The sequence below is a fragment of the Artemia sp. Qi Xiang Cuo genome, chromosome 21 (genome assembly GCF_049724085.1).
Source record: "Artemia sp. Qi Xiang Cuo chromosome 21, ASM4972408v1, whole genome shotgun sequence".
In the NCBI taxonomy this organism is placed as follows: domain Eukaryota; kingdom Metazoa; phylum Arthropoda; class Branchiopoda; order Anostraca; family Artemiidae; genus Artemia; species Artemia sp. Qi Xiang Cuo.
The window spans coordinates 34,487,697-34,508,673 of record NC_142814.1 but is presented as its reverse complement, the minus strand read 5'-3'; the positions used below and the strand labels follow the sequence as shown (position 1 = coordinate 34,508,673).

At 34.4% G+C, this 20,977-nt stretch overlaps 1 protein-coding gene across 1 annotated transcript in view; it reads right to left on the bottom strand.

Annotated features, from left to right (window-relative positions):
* Positions 1-648: 648 nt before the first annotated feature.
* Positions 649-20,977, bottom strand: part of LOC148939473 (microfibril-associated glycoprotein 4-like) — a 93,540-nt gene continuing 73,211 nt past the window's right edge. The window contains exons 5-6 of the mRNA XM_089106639.1: positions 5,563-5,669; positions 649-2,369 (exon numbers count right to left, since the gene is read on the bottom strand). Coding sequence (XP_088962765.1) covers positions 2,082-2,369; positions 5,563-5,669 — 395 coding nt within the window. The 3' untranslated portion in view covers positions 649-2,081. The remainder of the gene's footprint in view (positions 2,370-5,562; positions 5,670-20,977) is intronic.

Genomic DNA, 20,977 nt, shown 5'->3' with positions numbered 1-20,977 from the left:
AAGATTAACAGGTACCATTCCTGAGTCAGCTTCAAATGACATGATAGTTTTTCCAAAACGCGTTTTTAGATTTTCGGTTATTAAGGGCTATGGTTTGTTCTTTGTAAGGGCTAGGGTTGGTTTTCAATAAGGGGCTAACCATGATAAGTATTGCATAGTCTTTTGTTTCTACTTGATTAACTTTACATACTTCGCTTGTAATACATAGCCATACATAGTCCTCGATATGTTGGCCGGACTCATAAAAACGTAACAAAAATTAATATCAATACATTCTTGAAGCGTTTTAAAACTTTTTTGTACCCCCCCCCCCCAACAAAAATCCTCGATACAGCCCTGCTGATATAGCTTTTTTTTACTTTGGATGATTATGTTCTATTTTTGTCTTGCTCTTTATGTCTCTAGGGAAAGAAAAAAACTAATTTTAAAACAAAACAGTTTCGAGAAAACGAATAATACGTCTTTAGCACATTGTCTGGCATCATTGTAACATCCTATTCTATTTCTTATTTTTTGCAACCTAAATAAGTGTTGCCACAGTGGTTTACTCAATATGCGGAACGAACCTTCAAAATATGAAAAAGACGCCTATAGATTCCGTAGCCAGATCCCCTTGGAAGCTAGTCTAAGTATACATTAAAATTTAACGCAAATATTTTAATAGAGTAAACATTAATACAAAAATAAATATATTTTAAATACAATGAGCAAAATCGTTCAACTAATTAAATTTTTAAACTATTACCACATCTATGTTACTGGCTGATTCTTAGCCGAACCAGGATTTACCATCCTGGTAGCTTAGCAAGGTATAGGGAAACCGTAAAACTTGTCCAAGGCATCTCAGAATTTACATTCAAGGTTGACTAAAAAGCCAAGGAATGTGCTACTGATGGGAAGATGAATTAATTAAAAGTTAAGAAAAGAAGAATATTTAATTGTTTTTTACACTTCGGAAAAATTAATTAATTCATAAGTACGGTTATAGGAATTTATCTCACTGTGTGTTAGTAAATGGAATTGATTGGGATCAATTTTTGGAACTATACAATCATTGTCTAGGCTGTTTTTCTACAACTTTGCAAAAATTACTGCAAGTAATTTTGACCAACAGATAGATACAATAAATATAAGACCCAAGTTAGCAAAGATTTATAGAAAATGATTTCATCTTTTTCGCCAGTAAAACGTTTAGGTAGTTGATACTAAAATAGTATTATCAAATGCTAAAATTTTTTGAGTTAAAAAAGGGCAAAATTAACCCTTAAAGCTCGCTAATCAGAAAAGGTGGGCATTGACTCTCAGCGCATATTTACTATTTCGTTGGTCTCCAAGCACCACCAGAAATGAGCTGGTGAATTGGTAATATTGCTAACAGATAAAATGCTAGATTACTGGTCATTTTGAATTTCAAGAGATCAAGTATGGATGACTAAAAATTTGTAGGTTTGAATTTAAAAAAAATGTATTAATATTCATTTACCTAATAATTCCGAAGTAAGTTAGTCCTTTACATTTTATTGTTGTATATCTTTTTAATCTTCAAATGCAGTCTAAAGATTCGTTTATAGTTAGACCTTTTCTCTTATAAATTTAAATCAAATTATATATGAATTTAATCCCAAATTTTGATTTAAAAATTTGGGTTTTTGGAGGCAAACAAAAAGCTTCTGTTAAAAACTGTTAGCCCTTTACTTTAAATTTGCCCTGTGCTTTTTATTGTTGCATTTTATTTTTTTAGCCCTTTAAATTTGCCCTTTACTTTTTATTGTTGCATATCGATTCAATCTTCAAATATAGACCAAAGTTTTGTTTACAGTTAGGCCTTTTTTTAATTTTACATCAAATTGTATATGTATTACAAAATGTAACAATAAATTTTGACTTAAAATTTGGGTTTTTGGAGGTGAACTAAAAGCTGCTGTTAAAAACTGTTAGCAACAAACAGGATTGAGAAGACTCTAATAAAATTACAGATCAGGGATCATTAATCCGACAAATAACCTCTCAGATTTAAGAAAGACGACCGAGGTTGCTGAAGCTTGGTAAAATTCAAAATTTTTTGTTCCCGCGCCAAAAATTCATGGCTTTGTTAAAGTATTTCCATCGTAATTCAATTCCGGTGCATCAATCATTTCTAAACTGTTTTTCATGGAACGTACACTTTTTCCAGCGATGATATATGTATCTTTACCAATACTAATAGGACCACGCGTCTGTGGACGAAATTTCATTCTTGTTTTCTTTAACGAATAATGATAACCTGTCCATGTGTACCAGTTAACGCCATCTGCAAATGATCGATGGGATCCACCCAAATACCAGCCGTTTAAATTGGAGTCATGGCAGTTTCCATACCACCACGCACCCTGAAAAGCAGGAGATCAGTTAGCGAAATTGCATAATTTCTTTGATGCGACAAAACAAAACCAACGGCTAAAGAACAAGAACACGAGGAGAAATAAACAATGATTAAACTATTTGCTGCTCCAGACCAAAGCACCTTTTCGTAAGAAATGAAAGATTTCTATCCTATGATTTCTTTCATATTGTGCCGCATTTGTATAAAAATCAAACAGTTCGTGGTAACGAACTGTAAGTAAGGAGCGACCCGGCTCAATAGTGATCAAAACTCTAAAAACCGGCATTTTCATACCAATAGATACATCAATAGAATCAGAATCTTATGCTGATTTCAAATACATATTTGACTCTGTCACTAAACTTTATTTTTTAAAACTATAAAAAACTTTGGCGTAAAGAGCGGTGCGTTGAGGAGGGGACAGCCCCTTTCATATGCGGAATAATTTCTGTTCGTTTTAAGTTTTAATGTCACTCCTTACTTTCAGTTAAAAAAAAACTTGTTTTTTTTTCTTTAATAATATACAGATTTGTAAGAAGAACTCTATATGTCAGGCTTCGGGAGATACGATAGGGTACTTTATATATAGAGTAAATATGCTGGCCTATTTTAGTGGTATTTTACTAAATTAATTTACCATAATCCCCCATAACCAGAAAAGAATCCCTCTTGGAAAATCTTTATACTTCCCATTAACCAATACTATATGTAAACAATGGGCAAAGTTCATAACTTGCAGCCCTTCCCCCGGGAACTGTGGGGGATTCAGTCATCCTCAAAGACATATTTATTAGATTTTCGTCTATGCTGAACAAAATGGCTATCTCAAAATTTTGATTGTGTGACTTCGGGAAAAAAAATGAGCGTGGGAGGGGGCCAAGTTGCCTTCCAATTTTTTGGGTCACTTATAAAGGGCACTAGAACATTTAATTTATGTTCAAATGAGCCCTCTTACGATATTCTAGGACTACTGGATCGATACGATCACCCCTGCGGAAATAAAAAAACAAAACAAAAAAAAAAAAAACAAATAAACACGCATCCGTGATCTTTCTTCTGACAAAAAATACAAAATTCCACATTTCTGCAGATAGGAGCTTGAAACTTCTACAGTGGGGTTCTCTGATACGCTGAATCCGACGGCGTGATTTTCATTAAAGTTCTATGACTGTTAGGGGGTGTCTCCCTTTTTTTCGAAAATAAGGCAAATTTTCTCAGGCGCGTCACTTTTGATGGGTAAGACTAAATTTAATGAAACTTATGTATTAATTAAATTAGCATAAAAATTTGATTCTATTGATGTATCTATGGGTATCAAAATTCTGGTTTTTAGAGTTTCGGTTACTATTGAGCCGGGTCGCTCCTTACTTACAGTTCGTTACCACGAACTGTTTGATATTGGCCTACTTTGAAGAATGTTCTAAAAATCACATCTAAGCAAAGTATTACAATAGATATCCCAATTCTATAAGCATTGTAAATGTTCTGGGCAGCGGAGCTCATGCTTATGTGCTAGTTATCTCCCTCCCTCCTCCCCCCCCCCAACCTATAGTATTATTTATAAAGTCTTGAAAGTACGACAAAAAAAGGATAAACATTATTTTTTGTGTGGGTTAGGAGTTAATGAAATGTTGGTTGTATTTGGTTCATTGTGTTAAACATACTATAAAAAAAATGTGAGGATATTCAGGTTTTTGTTCTTTAATCTAAAAAAGATTTTTGAGATAATCTAAACTCAGAAAAAATACAAAGGTGTAAACGACCTTTCTTTGACAAAAATTGGGCAATGGTACGGTCTCCATTGAAACCTTTTTTGAATATAATAAAATGGTCCCCAAACTTCTTGAGAACGTTCCGTTTTTGAAACAACTCTAAAAGAAAAAAAAAATCTCCGAGACTAAGGTCTATAATAGACATTGGCACAAGTCTGCCAATGCAGAAAAGTGAAATACTGTTTCGATTTGAAGAGCTTAGTCCCCCCCCCCATTATATTCTGAAACGACATCGTTTATCTCAATTACCATATGAATTATATTACTTTCAAAATCTGATAAAGTAAACGTCTCTGTTTGATAGTAAATCCAAGCTTATGACTAGGGTCGTTAATTGGTTTTCAGGCTAAGAAAACGAATTAAATCGTAAAAAATTATCTCATGAATAAAATAATGGCATAGTTTTTCATACCCCCAAAGCATTGTGGATATACGCCTTCGTAAATGTAAAAGTACACAAATAATAAGTGAACAGATAAAAGGACCAAACACAAACAAAAAGTGCGAACCAACACCCAAGAGCTTCAAAATAGAGAATTTCCCAGGGGAGCTGGCTCATAAGACTATAAAAGAATTTAATAGAATACAATTAAAACAATAAAGGTAAATGGTCACCGGCACGCCTAAAGGTCGGGTCAAAGGTAACACTTTAGCACTGCTCGGATACTTGCCAAAAAGTATTTTCTGCTCTGTTTTCAAGAGCAGGATCTTCAGGGCAATATACGTTAAACCACATTTTGATCTTCCCGGTTACCATTCTCCTGCTAATCCTCCCTTTGATGCTAGCTTCGCAAACTGTTTTGACAATTATGTCTAAGTACGAAAAACTTAAATACCACCTTTGGGCGTGAGAGCAATAATTTTCTTTAAGCAGAAGAAGTGTTGTCACATAGAAAAAATTAACAAAACAGGGGGGAGAAATCCTGATCCGTGGCTTACGCCGACATACTTAATTTGTGGAGAAACTAAGTTTCTTAGGGGGTAATAAATACAAATTCTCTTACCATTGAAGGTTCTTTTTTTCATTGAAAGGAGGTCTTAGCGATAAATCAGCCAAGGAAAATTAATGGTGAATCTTATTCTCGCAAAAATCAGAAATTACAGACAGAAAACCCCCAATGGAAATACGTCAAACGTGTTTTGAGAATAAAAGGTCAAGTCAATGGAGCCCTCCCCCCCCCACCTTAAAATAATTTAGTAATCGTCCTCATAGTTCTTATAGACGCATGTTTTTGTCGTTTTGACCACCAGCAAAGTGTGGATGTATCAGCTGCGATAATAATCGCTACCAATTATCAGAATATTTTAGAGAAGAATAAAATATTGGAAATTTTTAGATTGCTAATATGATAAAAATTGTAATTATCAGAATTAATTTCATCACTGGTATGATTAACAATGATCGATTGTAAATAGGAAGCAAAGTACCTTGTACAACCGAGAACAACTTCTTTCTTGAAAGGTTCCTTCGCGTCTGTCATTGTCTGTGTCGAAAGTGCTAAAAGGCAAGCCGTTATGACTGTAGAGTGAATCACCTAAATTTTTATATCATTAATATCATTTCTTGGGAGGGTGTAAAGAAGGAGGCTTTGACTATATTGGGCTGGAAGAGAAGCGTGAGTAGCTGTGTATGGCCTCAAGCGGCTTGGTACTGCATTAAGTTGTTAGTAGTAGTAATAGTAATGTCCATTAGAAACTGATTGCAGCGCTCTGATAAAAACAAATGCATATGCTTATGTTTTTTGAAAAATGTAATGAGAATTATCGTAAAAAGGGTTGGACACTTTTAATATTAAATAAAAAAAAACAAGTTTTTTTAACTGAAAGTAAGGAACGACGTTAAAACTTAAAACGAACAGAAATTATTCTGTATATGAAAGGGGCTGTCCCCTCCTCAACGCCTCGCTCTTTACGCTAAAGTTTTTCATTGTTTAAAAAAGAATTGAGTTGTGAGAAAGTCAAACCTTAGCGTAAAGAGAGAGGCGTTGAGGTGGGGACAGCCCCTTTCATGTACGGAATAATTTCTGTTCGTTTTAAGTTTTAACGTCGTTCCTTACTTTCAGTAAAAAAAAAACTTCTTTTTTTTAATTTAATTTTTGAACGTTTTTGAATTAATGTAGGTTTTGATTTTGGCTCACCGTACATGAATAATAAAAAAAAAATTTCATATTAATTTTACTTTTATTTGGTTAAATGGCTTTCTCGAAACCTGTTTAATTTTATTTAGGAACGTTTTTATTAGTAATAAATATACGTGACTTACGAATTAACTTACGTAACGAACCTCTATATTGCTTTATTTTTAATACGTATATTAGAGGATTCGCCCCCTAGTCAATACCTTGCTCTTTAAGCTAAAGTTCGAATTTTGTTCCAATTCTTTAAAAATGACCCCTTAATCACAAATGCCTTTAATTAGAATAAATAGCGCTTATGAAAGTACTAAATAATCTTTGGCTTAAAGAGTGAGGTATTGACTAGGGGATGAACCCAATCATATACGTAATGTTTTCTGTCGTTTTAAGTTTTGATGTTGTTCCTTACTTTCAGTTAAAAAACTTGTTTTTTTTATATATAATTTCTGATATTTATTTAAAAAATGCTGGGAAATCCGGCGCCCCCTTCATAGCAATGTCTCTTCTCCCATGAAAACTTCCTTCATGGTAAGATCCTCCCACAAAACCCCAGATCCACTCCCCCCCACTACCAGAAAAAATTCCTCTCTGAAAACGTATGTATACTTCCCAATAACCAATATTATATGTTAACATTGGGTAAAGTTCATAACTTTCAGCCCTCCCCCTGGGGACTTCGGGGGATTAAGTCATCCTAAAAGACATATTTATCATATTTTAAACCATGCTGAAAGTAGTAAGCGCCCAATTACCACTGAACGTGATTGCGTAATATGACTTACCACGGGCCAGTGACCTATTTCTATGAACCCTACATGGCTTGGCAGACAGGTTTTCTATTGTGACACCCATTTTTTGGAGGTCAAACTCATGGATACATGTTTATTTTTTTATTTTTTTAAACTGGTATTTTTTCAATGAAGCCCATAACACTTTGCAGAAACCCGTGAATGTAGGAGTGAAAGTCCATTTGTAGTATATCTGAATCCAAATACTAATCAAGTTAGTGTGACCGCCATTTTTTGATCTGGTTAGGTGGGTCTATTCTGGTTTGGTTCGTTATTGCGAGAGGATTACTCAATTTACATCTTAGTGTTAACTGGGCGATGACTTAGTCTAATTGCGTAGGTACTAAAGAAAATTTGAAGGTGGAGAAAAAAAGGGGTAATTAGTGATTGGATAATTTTAACAAGAAATGACTGAAAAGTGTTTTGGAGGAGATGGGATGAATATGTACTGTATAATACACAAGTGATGATTTGCACAGTGTTGTCAATTTTAAATAGTTTAGAAATAAAAAAATTAACAAGAAATGGCTGAAAAGTGTTTTGAGGGAGTTGAGTTGCACGATGGTTGACTTGCACGAGGGTTCAGTTACATGCGGATTCAGTTACACGGGGATTAGTTAAATGGGGTCGAGTTGCACGAGGATTCAGTAGCATGGAGGTTCAGTTGTACGGGGTTTCGGTTATACAGGGGTTCAGTTACATGGGGGGTTCAGTTGCACGGGGGGGGTAGCTGCTATAAAAAAAACTTCATTCTAAACAAATTTTAGGTACAAAAAGATTTATAGGCCCTTAATTTAGGTATCTGAATATCTCGTAATGGCGACGAACTGCTAAGAATCTTGATATCTGCTATAAAAAACGTCGGTTTTTTAAAAAACTTGGCAAGCTATTACATCTTAGTGTTAACTGGGCGATGACTTAGTCTAATTGCGTGAGTACTAAAGGAACATTGAATTTTTTTTCTGATTTTGTGTTTTCGCAAGAAAATAGCTGGTCTTTAGCAAACTTAGCCATAGCTAGTTGAAACTCTGCATAAATATCTTCATTTTTAGTCTAATTGCGTAGGTAATAAGTGAAAATTTAATATTTTGTATAATCTTGTGTGTTTTCGCAAAGAAATAACTGGTCTTTTAGCAAACTTAGCCATAGCTAGTTGAAACTCTGCATAAATATCTTCATTTTTAATCTAAGTGCGTAGGTACTAAAGGAACATTGAACATTTTTTCTGATTTTGTGTGACCACCCGGCGCCCCAATGGCTCCTGAGCCCCCCATTATAATACTTTTTAAGGCTTTATTATATCTTTTCAGAACAAATTATTAGTTTAGGGAATTATTTCGATGAAACAGTTAGAGACATTTAAAAGATGATTTAAAAGATGATTTTAGAAGAGTATTTGAGGGTGAAACTCTGTGGTCGTTATAATACACAAGTTCCATTTGAACAGTGTTGTGAGGTCCCTTACCACAACCCCAAAGGGCTCCGACCCCCCCTACCCTCATCCCGAAGGAAACCCCCAGTCCTCCAAGGTTCTCTGGGTTCCCAAAGGGCCCCCGGCGCCCCAATGGATCCTGAGTCCCCCATTATAATACTTTTTAAGGCTTTATTATATCTTTTCAGAACAAATTATTATTTTAGGGAATTATTTCTGTAAAACAGATAGAGACATTTTAAAAGATGATTTAAAAGATGATTTTAGAAGAGAATTTTAGGGTGACACTCGTTGGTCGTTATAGTAAACAAGTTCAATTTGAACAGTGTTGTGAGGTCCTCTACTACAAACCCAAAGGTGAAACTTGAGTCCATTTTTGGTTCGAAAAATAAAACTATTTCTGTTAAATCTGAGCTAATAAGGGCTTTTGACTGTAAACTCTAGTTTGTTGAAAGAAAATTATGGAAAATACAATTCTCTGGTTCAAATGTGAAACTTTAGTCCTTTTTTGTATTGAAAAATAAAACTATATCAGTAAAATATGAAATAATAATTAAATATTTTTTTCATAAAAACAAATTATTTTTTTTTTTAACTTTGAAATTTTAAAACTTTATTAATTTTTTCTTTTTGTATCCATCTTAAAATTCCAAAGTATGCTTGCGGTTCTATAAATTGTGCTCTATGATTGGTCAGAGACACGATGTGGCTTTCCCACTGGTATTCTATGACCACTTATCGTCGCTACCTAGTCCACTGCATGTATTAAATCAGTATTTTTTACACAGTGGAACGATAAGCACATAAGTCATATCTTTTAAAAAAGAAAGTGAAGATGGAACATTTTAATAAAGGATGTTCACATAACAAGGTTATTGTAGCATTGAATGCCGACAAGGAGAAGTATTTAAACTATGAAACAAGTACAAGTGGTAGCACTATTGGAAATGTATGCATGCATTGTCATGACAGTAAGGAATTAAATTTCTTTGGGATACCGAAAAAATTCAACTCTTATGATGGTGGTTATGCGAGATTGAGATCTCCAGGGATGATTGCACTCAAAGAGACTGCTAACATAAAAATAATTGTTCATGATAGAGGACAACTCCTTGGTACTGCTGCAGGTAACACATTACCTACGGATACATCCAATCATCAGCTTTCGGGTATTATCATTCAACAGAAGGCTAATAAAAGAAAGGCCTACTCTGCTACTAATATCGTAAACCATATCTTGTTTACGTGCCGAAACTGCTACCTGTGTAAAAATAATGTGTTAATAGACAGTGAAATAGCAAGAAAAATAAAAATGGCATTGTCAAAAAATATCACTACGGAATATAAAGATGAAACGATGAAGAACAAAGCACCAGCAAACATTACTGGCATTGATCAATCAGTCAATGAATCAAATAATACCAAAGATGAACAGCATATTGAGCCTGTTAATAAGACATCAGTTAAAATTGTGCATGCTTCAAAATTTAATAAAGTTTATTCTACTGATTACGAACTAATAGAAGACGATAACTGCAATATCAAGAGAAAGCATAGTGAACCATTTTATGGAACAGATTAAAAATATCCAAATTTAATCAGTAATATTAATAATGTATTATAATGTATTTTTGTATTAATATTCTACATAGCATTATCTCATTAAAAATATTACATTGTTAGATTTTCATTATTTTTTAGAGTAAGCTAGCATATAAATTGTTTAGAATGTATATTAAAACATCTGATAGGAAAGAAAAGGAATGTGCGAACATCTATTGTCATATACACTATTTCCGTAAATCTGAGATATTAAGTGTTTCTGACCGTAAACTCTTTTTTTTTGTAAGATAATTATGGAAATACAATTCTCTGGTTCAAATGTGGAACTTAAGTCTGTTTTTGGATCAAAAAATAAAACTATTTTCGTAAAATCTGAGCTAGTAAGGCTTTTTCGACCTTAAACTCTAGTATATTATAAGAAAATTATGGAAAATACAATTCTATCCTTCAAATGTGAAACTTAGTTCCAATTCTCTGGTTCAAATGTAGAAAAACCCGTGTGAGTGAGTTGAAATAAAATTTTTTTTTAAAAAGAAATGACTGAAAAGTGTTTTGGAGGAGATGGCTTGATTGACAGAAGGATGTATTAGCGAAGTTATAGTGCAGGGCGACAATGTCTTCAAAGTCAAGGCTATAAGAAAAAAAAGTTCCGAATATTTTTGTCGGTTTGTAGTTTACGCACTAATATCAATATCAGTAATGATTCTGTTTGAACTTTCTCCAACTCGATCAAATTGGTCTCCAAACGGTTCATGATAAAAAAATGGTTTGGGACAAGAAAAAAAAATAAAATAATGTCATGAAATCATTTTCAACACTCAGAGAAGTTTTTTTTGGGTAAGTTTTTGTGTGTGGATGTGTAAGTTTTGTGTGTGTGTATTTAATTTTTTTTTTTGTGTTTAAGTTTTTGTTTGTGTGTGTGTAAGTTTTTTTTTGTGTGTGTGTGTGAGTTTTTATGTGTGTGTAAGTTTTTTTTGTGAGTGTGTGTAAGTTTTTTTGTGTATGTGTAAGTTTTTATGTGTGTAAGTTTTTGTGTGCGTTTAAATTTTTGTGTGTGTATGTAAGTTTTTGTGTGTGTGTAAGTTATTGTGTGTGTGTGAGTGTTTGTGTGTGTGTGTGTGTGTGTATGTGTGTGTGTAAGTTTTTGTGTGTAACTTTTCAGTCATTTCTTGTTAAATTTTTTTTATTTCAATTCACTCACTTGGTTTTTTGTACATTTGAACCAGAGAATTGGTACTAAGTTTCATATTTGAGGCAGAAAATTCTATTTTACATAATTTTCTTACAGTATACTAGAGTTTAAGGTTAAAAAAGCATTACTAGCTCAGATTTTATCAATAAATTTTAAATTTTTGATCCAAATAATAGACTTAAGTTCAACAATTAAATCATAGAATATTATTTCCTTAATTTTATTACAAAAAACAATAGTTTACGGTCAAAATAACTTAGTAAATAAGAATTTACAATAATAGTGCGTCAGACAATGGATGTTCGCACATTGTTTTTCTTTCATATCCAATGTTTTAATATGCATTCTAAATGCTTGATATGCTAGCTTACTCTAAAAAATAATGAACACCTAACAATGTAATATTTTTAATGAAATAATTCTATTTAGAATATTAATACAGAAATATATTAGGATACATTATTAATATCAATGATTAACTTTGGACATTTTGAATCTGTTCCATAAAATAGTTCACCATGTTCTCTCCTGATATTGTAGTTATTGTCTTCTCTTAGTTCGTAATCAGTAGAACAATCATTATTCCATTTTGAATCATACACAATTTTTACTGGTGTCGCATGAACAGGCTCAATATGCTTTTCGTCTTTGCTATTATTTGATTCATTGACTGTTTGATCAATGCCAGTAATGTTTGTTGGTGCTTTGTTCTTCATCGTTTCATCTTTATATTCCGTAGTGATATTTTTTGACCATGCCCTTTTTATTTTTCTTGCAATTTCCCTGTCTATTAACACATTATTTTTACACAGGTAGAAGTTTCGGCACGTAAAAAAGATATGGTTTACGATATTAGTAGCAGAGTAGGCCTTTCTTTTATTAGCCTTCCGTTGAATGCTAATACCCGAAAGCTGATGATTGGATGTATCCGTAGGTAATGTGTTACCTGCAGCAGTAGAAAGGAGTTGTCCTCTATCATCAACAATTATTTTCATGTTAGCATTCTCTTTGAGTGCAATCATCCCTGAAGATCTCAATCTCTCATAACCACCATCATAAGAGATGAATTTTTTCGGTATCCCAAAGAAATTTAATTCCTTACTGTCATGACAATGCATGCATACATTTCCAATAGTGCTACCACTTGTACTTGTTTCATAGTTTAAATACTTCTCCTTGTCGGCATTCAATGCTACAATAACCTTGTTATGTGAACACCCTCTATTAAAATGTTCCATCTTCACTTTCCTTTTTAAAAGATATGACTTATGTGTTTATCGTTCCACTGTGTAAAAAATACTGATTTAATACATGCAGTAGACTAGGTAGTGACAATAAGCGGTCATAGAATACCAGTGGGAAAGCCACATCGTGTCTCTGACCAATCATATAGCGCAATTGTAAGAACCGTAAGCATACTTTGACATTTTAAGATAGATACAAAAAGAAAAACATAAATAAATTTGAAAAATTTCGAAGTTTAAAAAAAAAATAGTTTGTTTTTATGAAAAAAAATATTGAATTATTAGTTCAGATTTTATGAATATAGTTTTATTTTTCAATCCAAAAAATAACTTAAGTTTCACATTTGAACCAGAGAATTGTATTTTCCATAATTTTCTTTCAAAAAACTAGAGTTTACAGTCAAAAGCCCTTATTAGCTCAGATTTTAAAGAAATAGTTTAATTTTTCGAACAAAAAATGGACTTAAGTTTCACCTTTGGGTTTGTAGTAGAGGACCTCACAACACTGTTCAAATTGAACTTGTTTACTATAATAACCAACGAGTTTCACCCTAAAATTCTCTTCTAAAATCATCTTTTAAACCATCTTTTAAAATGTCTCTAACTGTTTCACCGAAATAATTCCCCAAAATAATAATTTGTTCTGAAAAGATATAAAAAAGCCTTAAACAGTATTATGAGGGGGGACTCAGGATCCATTGGGGCGCGGGGGGCCCTTTGGAAACCCAGAGAACCTTGGTGGACCGGGGGTTTCCTTCGGGGTTGGGGTAGGGGGGGTCGGAGCCCTTTGGGGTTGTGGTAAGGGACCTCACAACACTGTTCAAATGGAACTTGTGTATTATAACGAGCATAGAGTTTCACCCTCAAATCCTCTTCTAAAATCATCTTTTAAATCATCTTTTAAAATGTCTCTAACTGTTTCATCGAAATAATTCCCTAAAATAATAATTTGTTCTGAAAAGATATAATAAAGCCTTAAAAAGTATTATAATGGGGGACTCAGGAGCCATTGGGGCGCCGGGTAGTCACACAAAATCAGAAAAAATGTTCAATGCTCCTTTAGTAGCTACTCATTTAGACTGAAATTGAAGATATTTATTTAGAGTTTCAAGTAGCTATGTCTAATTTTGCTAAAAGATAAGTAATCTCTTTAAAAAAAAAAAAAAGAACATACAAAATCTAAAATTTTCATTTAGAACCTACGCAATTCGACTGAAAATGAAGATATTTATGCAGATTTTCAACTAGCTATGGCTAAGTTTGCTAAAGACCAGCTATTTTCTTGTGAAAACACAAAATCAGAAAACATATTCAATGTTCCTTTAGTACCTACGCAATTAGACTAAGTCATCGCCCAGTTAACACTAAGATGTAATAGCTTGCCAAGTTTTTTAAGAAACCGACGTTTTTTATAGAAGATATCAAGATTTTTAGCAATTCGTAGGCATTACGAGATAGTCAGATACCTAAATTAAGGGCCTATAAATCTTTTTGTACCTACAATTTGTTTAGAATGAAGTGTTTTTTATAGCAGATATCCCCCCCGTGCAACTGAACCCCCGTGTAACTGAACCCCTGTATAACCGAAACCCCGTACAACTGAACCTCCATGCTACTGAATCCTCGTGCAACTCGACCCCATTTAACTAATCCCCGTGTAACTGAATCCGCATGTAACTGAACCCTCGTGCGAGTCAACCATCGTGCAACTCAACTCCCTCAAAACACTTTTCAGCCATTTCTTGTTAATTTTTTTTATTTCTAAACTATTTAAAATTGACAACACTCTGCAAATCATCACTTGTGTATTATACAGTACACATTCATCCCATCTCCTCAGAAACACTCTTCAGTCATTTCTTGTTAAAATTATCCAATCACTAATTACCCCTTTTTTTCTCCACCTTCAAATGTTCCTTTAGTACCTACGCAATTAGACTAAGTCATCGCACAGTTAACACTAAGATGTAAATTGAGTAATCCTCTCGCAATAACAAACCAAACCAGATTATACCCACCTAACCAGATCAACAAATGGCGGTCACACTAACTTGATTAGTAATTGGATTCAGATATACTACGAATGGACTTTCAGTCCTACATTCACGGGTTTCTGCAAAGTGTTATGGGCTTCACTGAAAAAATACCAGTTAAAAAAAAAAAAAAAAAAAAAAATTTATCCATGAGTTTGACCTCCAAAAAATGGGTGTCACAATAGAAAACCTGTCTGCCAAGCCATGTAGGGTTCATAGTAATAGGTCACTGGCCCGTGGTAAGGCATATTACGCAATCACATTCAGTGGTAATTGGGCGCTTACTACTGCTGAACAAAATGGATATCTAAAAAATTTGATCGGGTGCCTTTGGGAAAAAAATGAGCGTGGGAGGGGGCCTAGTTGCCCTCCATTTTTTTTGGTCACTTAAAAAGGGCACTAGAACTTTTAATTTTCGTTCGAAACAGCCCTCCCACGATATTCTAGGATCACTGGGTCGATACGATCACCCCTGGGGAAAAAAAAACAAAAAAAAACAAATAAACACCCATCCGTGATCTTTCTTCTGGCAAAAAATACAAAATTCCACATTTTTGCAGATAGGAGCTTGAAACCTACGCAGTAGGGTTCTCTGATATGCTGAATATGATTGTGTGATCTTCATTAGGGTTCTATAAATTTTAGGGGGTCTTTCCCCCTTTTTTTGAAAATCAGCCAAATTTTCTCAGGCGCGTAACTTTTAATAGGTAAGACCAAACTTGATGAAAATTATATATTTGAAATCAGTATTAAAATTTGATTCTTTTGATGTATCTATTGGCATCAAAATTCCGTTTTCTACAGTTTCGGTTACCATTGAGCCGGGTAGCTCCTTACTTACAGTTCGTTACCTCGAACTGTTTGATAAGAGTAAAATCCCAAAAAATAGAAGATCTGCTTTCTTTAATACCAGACATGATAGAAGATACCAGACATGAGAGCTTACACTTAATGATAGTAAAGATAAGATCTTATGAGCCACAGACTTTTCCTTCTTGTTGCCGGCTTAAAATTTCCCACAGAAGAACCAATCAGGTGAAACCTTGATTTTCAGTCTTTTTACCAACTTAAAATTACAGACAGGTTTCAAAAACCCAATTGAATTTTTGCGCTTACATTTACATCCATAGGCCTACAAAGTTTAAAAAAAAACAACAAAAAACAGACAAATTATCCGCAGAATAGTAGACCAGGTTCTGATTAGTAGGTGAAAATAACAAACAGAAAAAGTCCATATAAATGAATAAAATAGGAACAAGAAAATGACAGCATATTGTTGAATAGGGGTCTTTGGAGGACAACATTTACGTTTCACAGGTTTCAGCACTGTAAAATTCTTTTACTATGGCCTTAATTGCACACCTGCCATAATTAAATGGCAGCTTAAATAATAGGTAAAAAATATCCAAAGAAGTCTCCCCAAAAGCAACAAATCAAAATAACCTTTTTTTTTTCTTTATCAATATAGCTTGTTCCTAAAACTCAATGCCGTAGCCACGATTAATGCATAAAAGATTCATTTTGGAACATTTAAAGCATTACATAAAAATATCATGAGATCTTATTTAATATTTATACAATGCCCTTATTTTTCATCTAATGTTTATATTTATTACTGTGTATTAAAGAGAGAACGACCCAGGCCCTTAGGATTATTGGTTGTTTATTTCGATAATGTTTCTGCTTTCTAGATAAAGATTTCTCTCTCTCTTAAAAAAAAAGACGCAAAATTCGGAAAAATATATAAATTTCCAACAAAGACTCCAATGATTTTTTCAAGGATCATGGGATGCTTAGAAATTAACAGAATACCTGGGAATTCCGTTCCAGGGTTGGAACACTATTCAACAACATACCCATTAGGGCTCTGACTTTCTTAAAATCTATTTTAAAAATCAATTATTCATGAAATGTAATAAATTATCAGAATCTAATATTGTAAAAAAAAATATTTCCTGACCTTACTAAAACATACTGAAAATGTATTGATGTGATTTAATGAAGTCAAACGATTTTCATACAAGCCCTGTGGCAGCATAATGAGAATTAAATCTGATTGGTAATAGGAAGCCCAGAGTTTAATCTCAGCTGCCACATGCCTCAAGATTACATTTTTATGTATTAGTATCTCCAGCTAATCAAACAGGAAGAAGGAGAGGAAATTCAAAATAAAGCAGCCACATAAAGCAACGCACGATGTATTGTTTTAATGGAGAGGAGGGGAAGTGCAAGCTACTTCTTGAAATTAAAGGCCCACACAAAGTAAACTTACTAGAGGGGGAGGGTGTAAGGGTTGTTCACATTGAGCAGAAGTAAAACATGGGTGAAATTTCGTTCGTATCTCCAATATGGAAACCCAAAAATTCTTTCTACTGAGGAATATCAAATTTCAGCGGTTTTTATCCCTAAGATCTCCAACTATCGTACAGACAGACAATACTATTTCCACTACATATCTGAGGAAAAAGTAAAATGATGTGTTTTGGAGGCGTAGGTTTTCCTGTGAGGGTTGTTGGTGAATAGTTGACTGAAAAACATTCAAGAATGCCGGACGTAACTTTAAAACATTATTTGGGCTATCTATAGAATACTTTTTAACTAATTTGTACAAGGGTTGTCAAAGAATTGCCAAATGTTTACGAATTACCGAAACTTGAGAAATAAAATAGCAGCCCCAGTCCTAATGCTGGCTCCACGTTGACTAAATATAGCACCCAGCTCTGTTTGTGGAAAGATTGATCTGTGGGCAACTCCATTTTTTCAGCAGTTTAAAAAAAAATTCTGCTAGACACTTTCCCAAACGAATATTTTGGGTGCTATGAACAAGACTCACTGGTTAAAAATTTTGAGGAAGAGTCATTTGTCCCATACCTTGAGCTGGTTACAAACATACAATTCGTTATGAATTGTAGATATCTACAACATACTATGAATTGTAGATTCATATCTACAATTCATCATATCAAGGAGGCACACTTGTGCCTCTTTAAAGAGGCGACCCACCACAATGTTAAGCGATTTCCGGTCCTAGCAGTGGCAGGGAGACAGCGATGATTGCATTTTGTAGCCCAAGCTCCAACTAAGAAACGTTCAAAATTTCATCCCCCTCTGACTTTATCTTTATGGGTAAAAGTGGGCCGGAAGTTTCGACTCTCTGACCACAGCCCCCCTTTAACGTTGTCCGATTGGGCTGAAATTTAGAGGTTAGGCTTTCCTAGGACCCGAGAGCTTATCCTCAAAATTTCAGCTCAATCCGATCACTCCTTCCTTGTTTTCCAAAAAACAAATATAGCCACACAATGTTCATTTCTCTTTTTTTTTTTTTTTATCAGCGACGCCTACAGGCCACAGTTGGCAACGGATCCGGGTGAATGAGGACTCATTCAAAGCAGAATTCGACCTGTTAGGGCCTTTTGATATTTTCAGACCGAAAAAATTATTCCCCGAATTTACATTTACGAAAACCTCGATTTCCTATAAGAGTCCATGTTAATTTTTCCGACCACAGCACCCCTTTAACGTTGTTTGATCGGGCTGAAATTTAAAGGATAAGCTTTCCTGGGGCCTCGAAGCTTATCCTCAAAATTTCAGCTCAATCCGATCCTTTCTTCCCTATTTTCCAAAAACCAAATATCAAGTTTTGTGGGGATTTGCTTGCGTCAAAAAATAGATTTGGGATACTAAAATAATATTTCTTTAAGGGTCTCTGTGGTACAATGGTCGCTGTTCCTGACTGTCAGGCGGGAGATGCGGGTTCGATTCCCCAACAGAGCAAAATTTTTATATATTGAATTTAAAGTTTAAAAAAGAAACTCAGTTTCTTTTTTAAATCCAATCCATTAAATCCTTCGGCTCAACAGGTGTCTCCAGAAGAATATCACAGTCGGCCTTCAGGTTACAGGTAAGTCTCCACTGCTTTGATAACATGTCGTACAACCGCATGCTCGAAGAAAAGTTGAAAAAAGAAAATCTTACTGTGCATTTAATTTGATTATTCAGGAATTATAAGCCTTAACACAAGTATATTCAAGATCGGGGGTTTGGGGGGCAGTAGCCCCCCAACTTTAACTCCTGACACGATTAGCTAACAGTTATTCAAGCAATAATAAGTAATAAACTGTACAAAAACGTGCAGAAATTATTTGAAAAAAACTACGTTTTCTAAAAAGTTAAAGAGGCTGAGTCACAAGTTCGAACCTTAAAACGTACAGGGATTAGGAGGTTCAGTTGGGGGGCTGCCGCCACCCAAACCCCCGCTTCCGTATATAAAAGGGGCTGTGCCCTCCTCAACGCCTCGCTCTTTACGCTAAAGTTTGACTTTCTCATAACTTTTTTTCTTAAACAATAAAAACTTTAGCGTAAAGAGTGAGGCGTTGAGGAGGGCACAACCCCTTTTATATACGGAAGCGGGGGTTTGGGGGGCGGCAGCCCCCCAACTGTACCTCCTAATCCCTGTACGTTTTAAGGTTCGAACTTGTGACTCAGCCTCTTTAACTCTTTAGAAAACGTAGTTTTTTTCAAATAATCTGAATATGAATCATATCTAGATTCATATACTATGAATTGTAGTTTCAACATACTATGAACATTATGAATTGTAGATTTCTACAACAAATTGTATGTTTCTACAAACATACAATTCGTTATGAATAAAACTTCTATGAGTGAAGGGATAGTATCAACAAAGACAGCATAATAAACATTCACGATAATATTAAAAATAGTCATTTAAGATATGATGACACATTATTGATAACCAATTATCACAAGCTAGTAAAGCTGAATTTGCGTTCGAGATCAAACGACATAGAAAAATAATATATAAAGCATAAACATAGATTGAGTCAAAGAAAAGCGACAATACAAGAAGCAAGTCAAAAGTAATTGATAACAGACGAAAAATATTATGTTAGAAACATAAAACTCGAAATAAGAAAAACCTCCCACGAAAAGGAGGGAAAAACATATATTGGGTCGGTTCATTCTATGTTTCATCATCCAGCCCATCGATGCAGCCATGGGAAATAGCCTGCCTACCCTCACCCCAGAAACAAAAAACCATTTGAAAATATGTCAACTGATATAGTTTCCAAGAAGCACATGGATCTCCTTGTATATAGGAAGCTACTACTCTGCCTTCTATTTCATTTATTAAATTTTCATAGGGTATTAGAATCAGTATACCAGTAGAAAGGACCCTAGTACTCCCACGAGAACAATACCCCTTCGAATCCTGATCCGGACACTTTTTTTAAAAACTCCCACGCCCACACCAAATATGGGCATAGAGTCCCTATGGAGAATGATTGCGTAATCGGTCAATGACCTCTTTTTCCAAGATCGATTTATTTGTTGTTGTTGTTGTTTTGGTCAAGTGCATGCTTGGTGCGAATTTTATGATCCAGAAATAGGAAACAGTATTTGTTGTTGTTGTTTTGGCCAAGTGCACGCCCAGATACAATTCTCCAGGATTAGACCCAAGACATTAATGAACTTCGCCCCGGAAACAATTCTACTGGTCGAACTCCAAAGATATTAATAAACTTCGCCATGGAAACAATTCTCCAAGAATGATCTTAGCGATGAAGAGATTAACGCGTGAAAGGGTTTCTTAGTAATTTGAAATGTGACAGCGCAGGGATGCCAAAAACAAAAGGAACACGCATAAATTACGTTTAGGGGTTATTTGAGCGAAAGCATTTTATACATTTTAGGGAATTATTTCGGCGAAACAGTTAGAGACATTTTAAAAGATGATTTTAGAAGATGTTTTAGAAGAGCATTTGAGGGTGAAACTCTGTGGTCGTTATAATACACAAGTTCAATTTGAACGGTGTCTTGAGGTCCCTTACCCCAACCCCAAAGGCCCTTATACCCCACCCCAACCCAGAAGGAAGCCCCCCGCCCTCAAAGGTTCCCACGGGCTCCCAAAGGGCCCCCTGAGCCACCATTTTTTAATACTTTTCAAAGGCATTTCAGAACAAGTTATTTTCTTAATGTCCCTCCTAAACCCATTTTCCAACTTGAAGTACTTATTTTTTTCACCCACAACTATACTTTAAAGCTTTTTGGATAACTAAACAAAAAGAAATACTATTCAAATAACATTTCAGAGCAAGTTACTTTCTTAATATCCCTCCTAAGCCCATTTTCAAACTTAAAGTACTTATCTTTTTCACCCACAACTATACTTTACAGATTTTTGGGATACCTCAACACCAAGATATACTTTTCAAAGACCATTTAAGAGCAAGTTACTTTCTTAATGTCCCTCCTAAACCCATTTTCCAACTTGAATTACTTTTCATATTCACACACACCAATACTGAACAGATATTAGGATACAAAATAAAAAAGATATAATAATCAATGACCATGTAAGAGAAATTTACTTTCTTAATGTCCCTCCTAAACCCATTTTCCAACTTGAAGTACTTATCTTTTTCAACCACAACT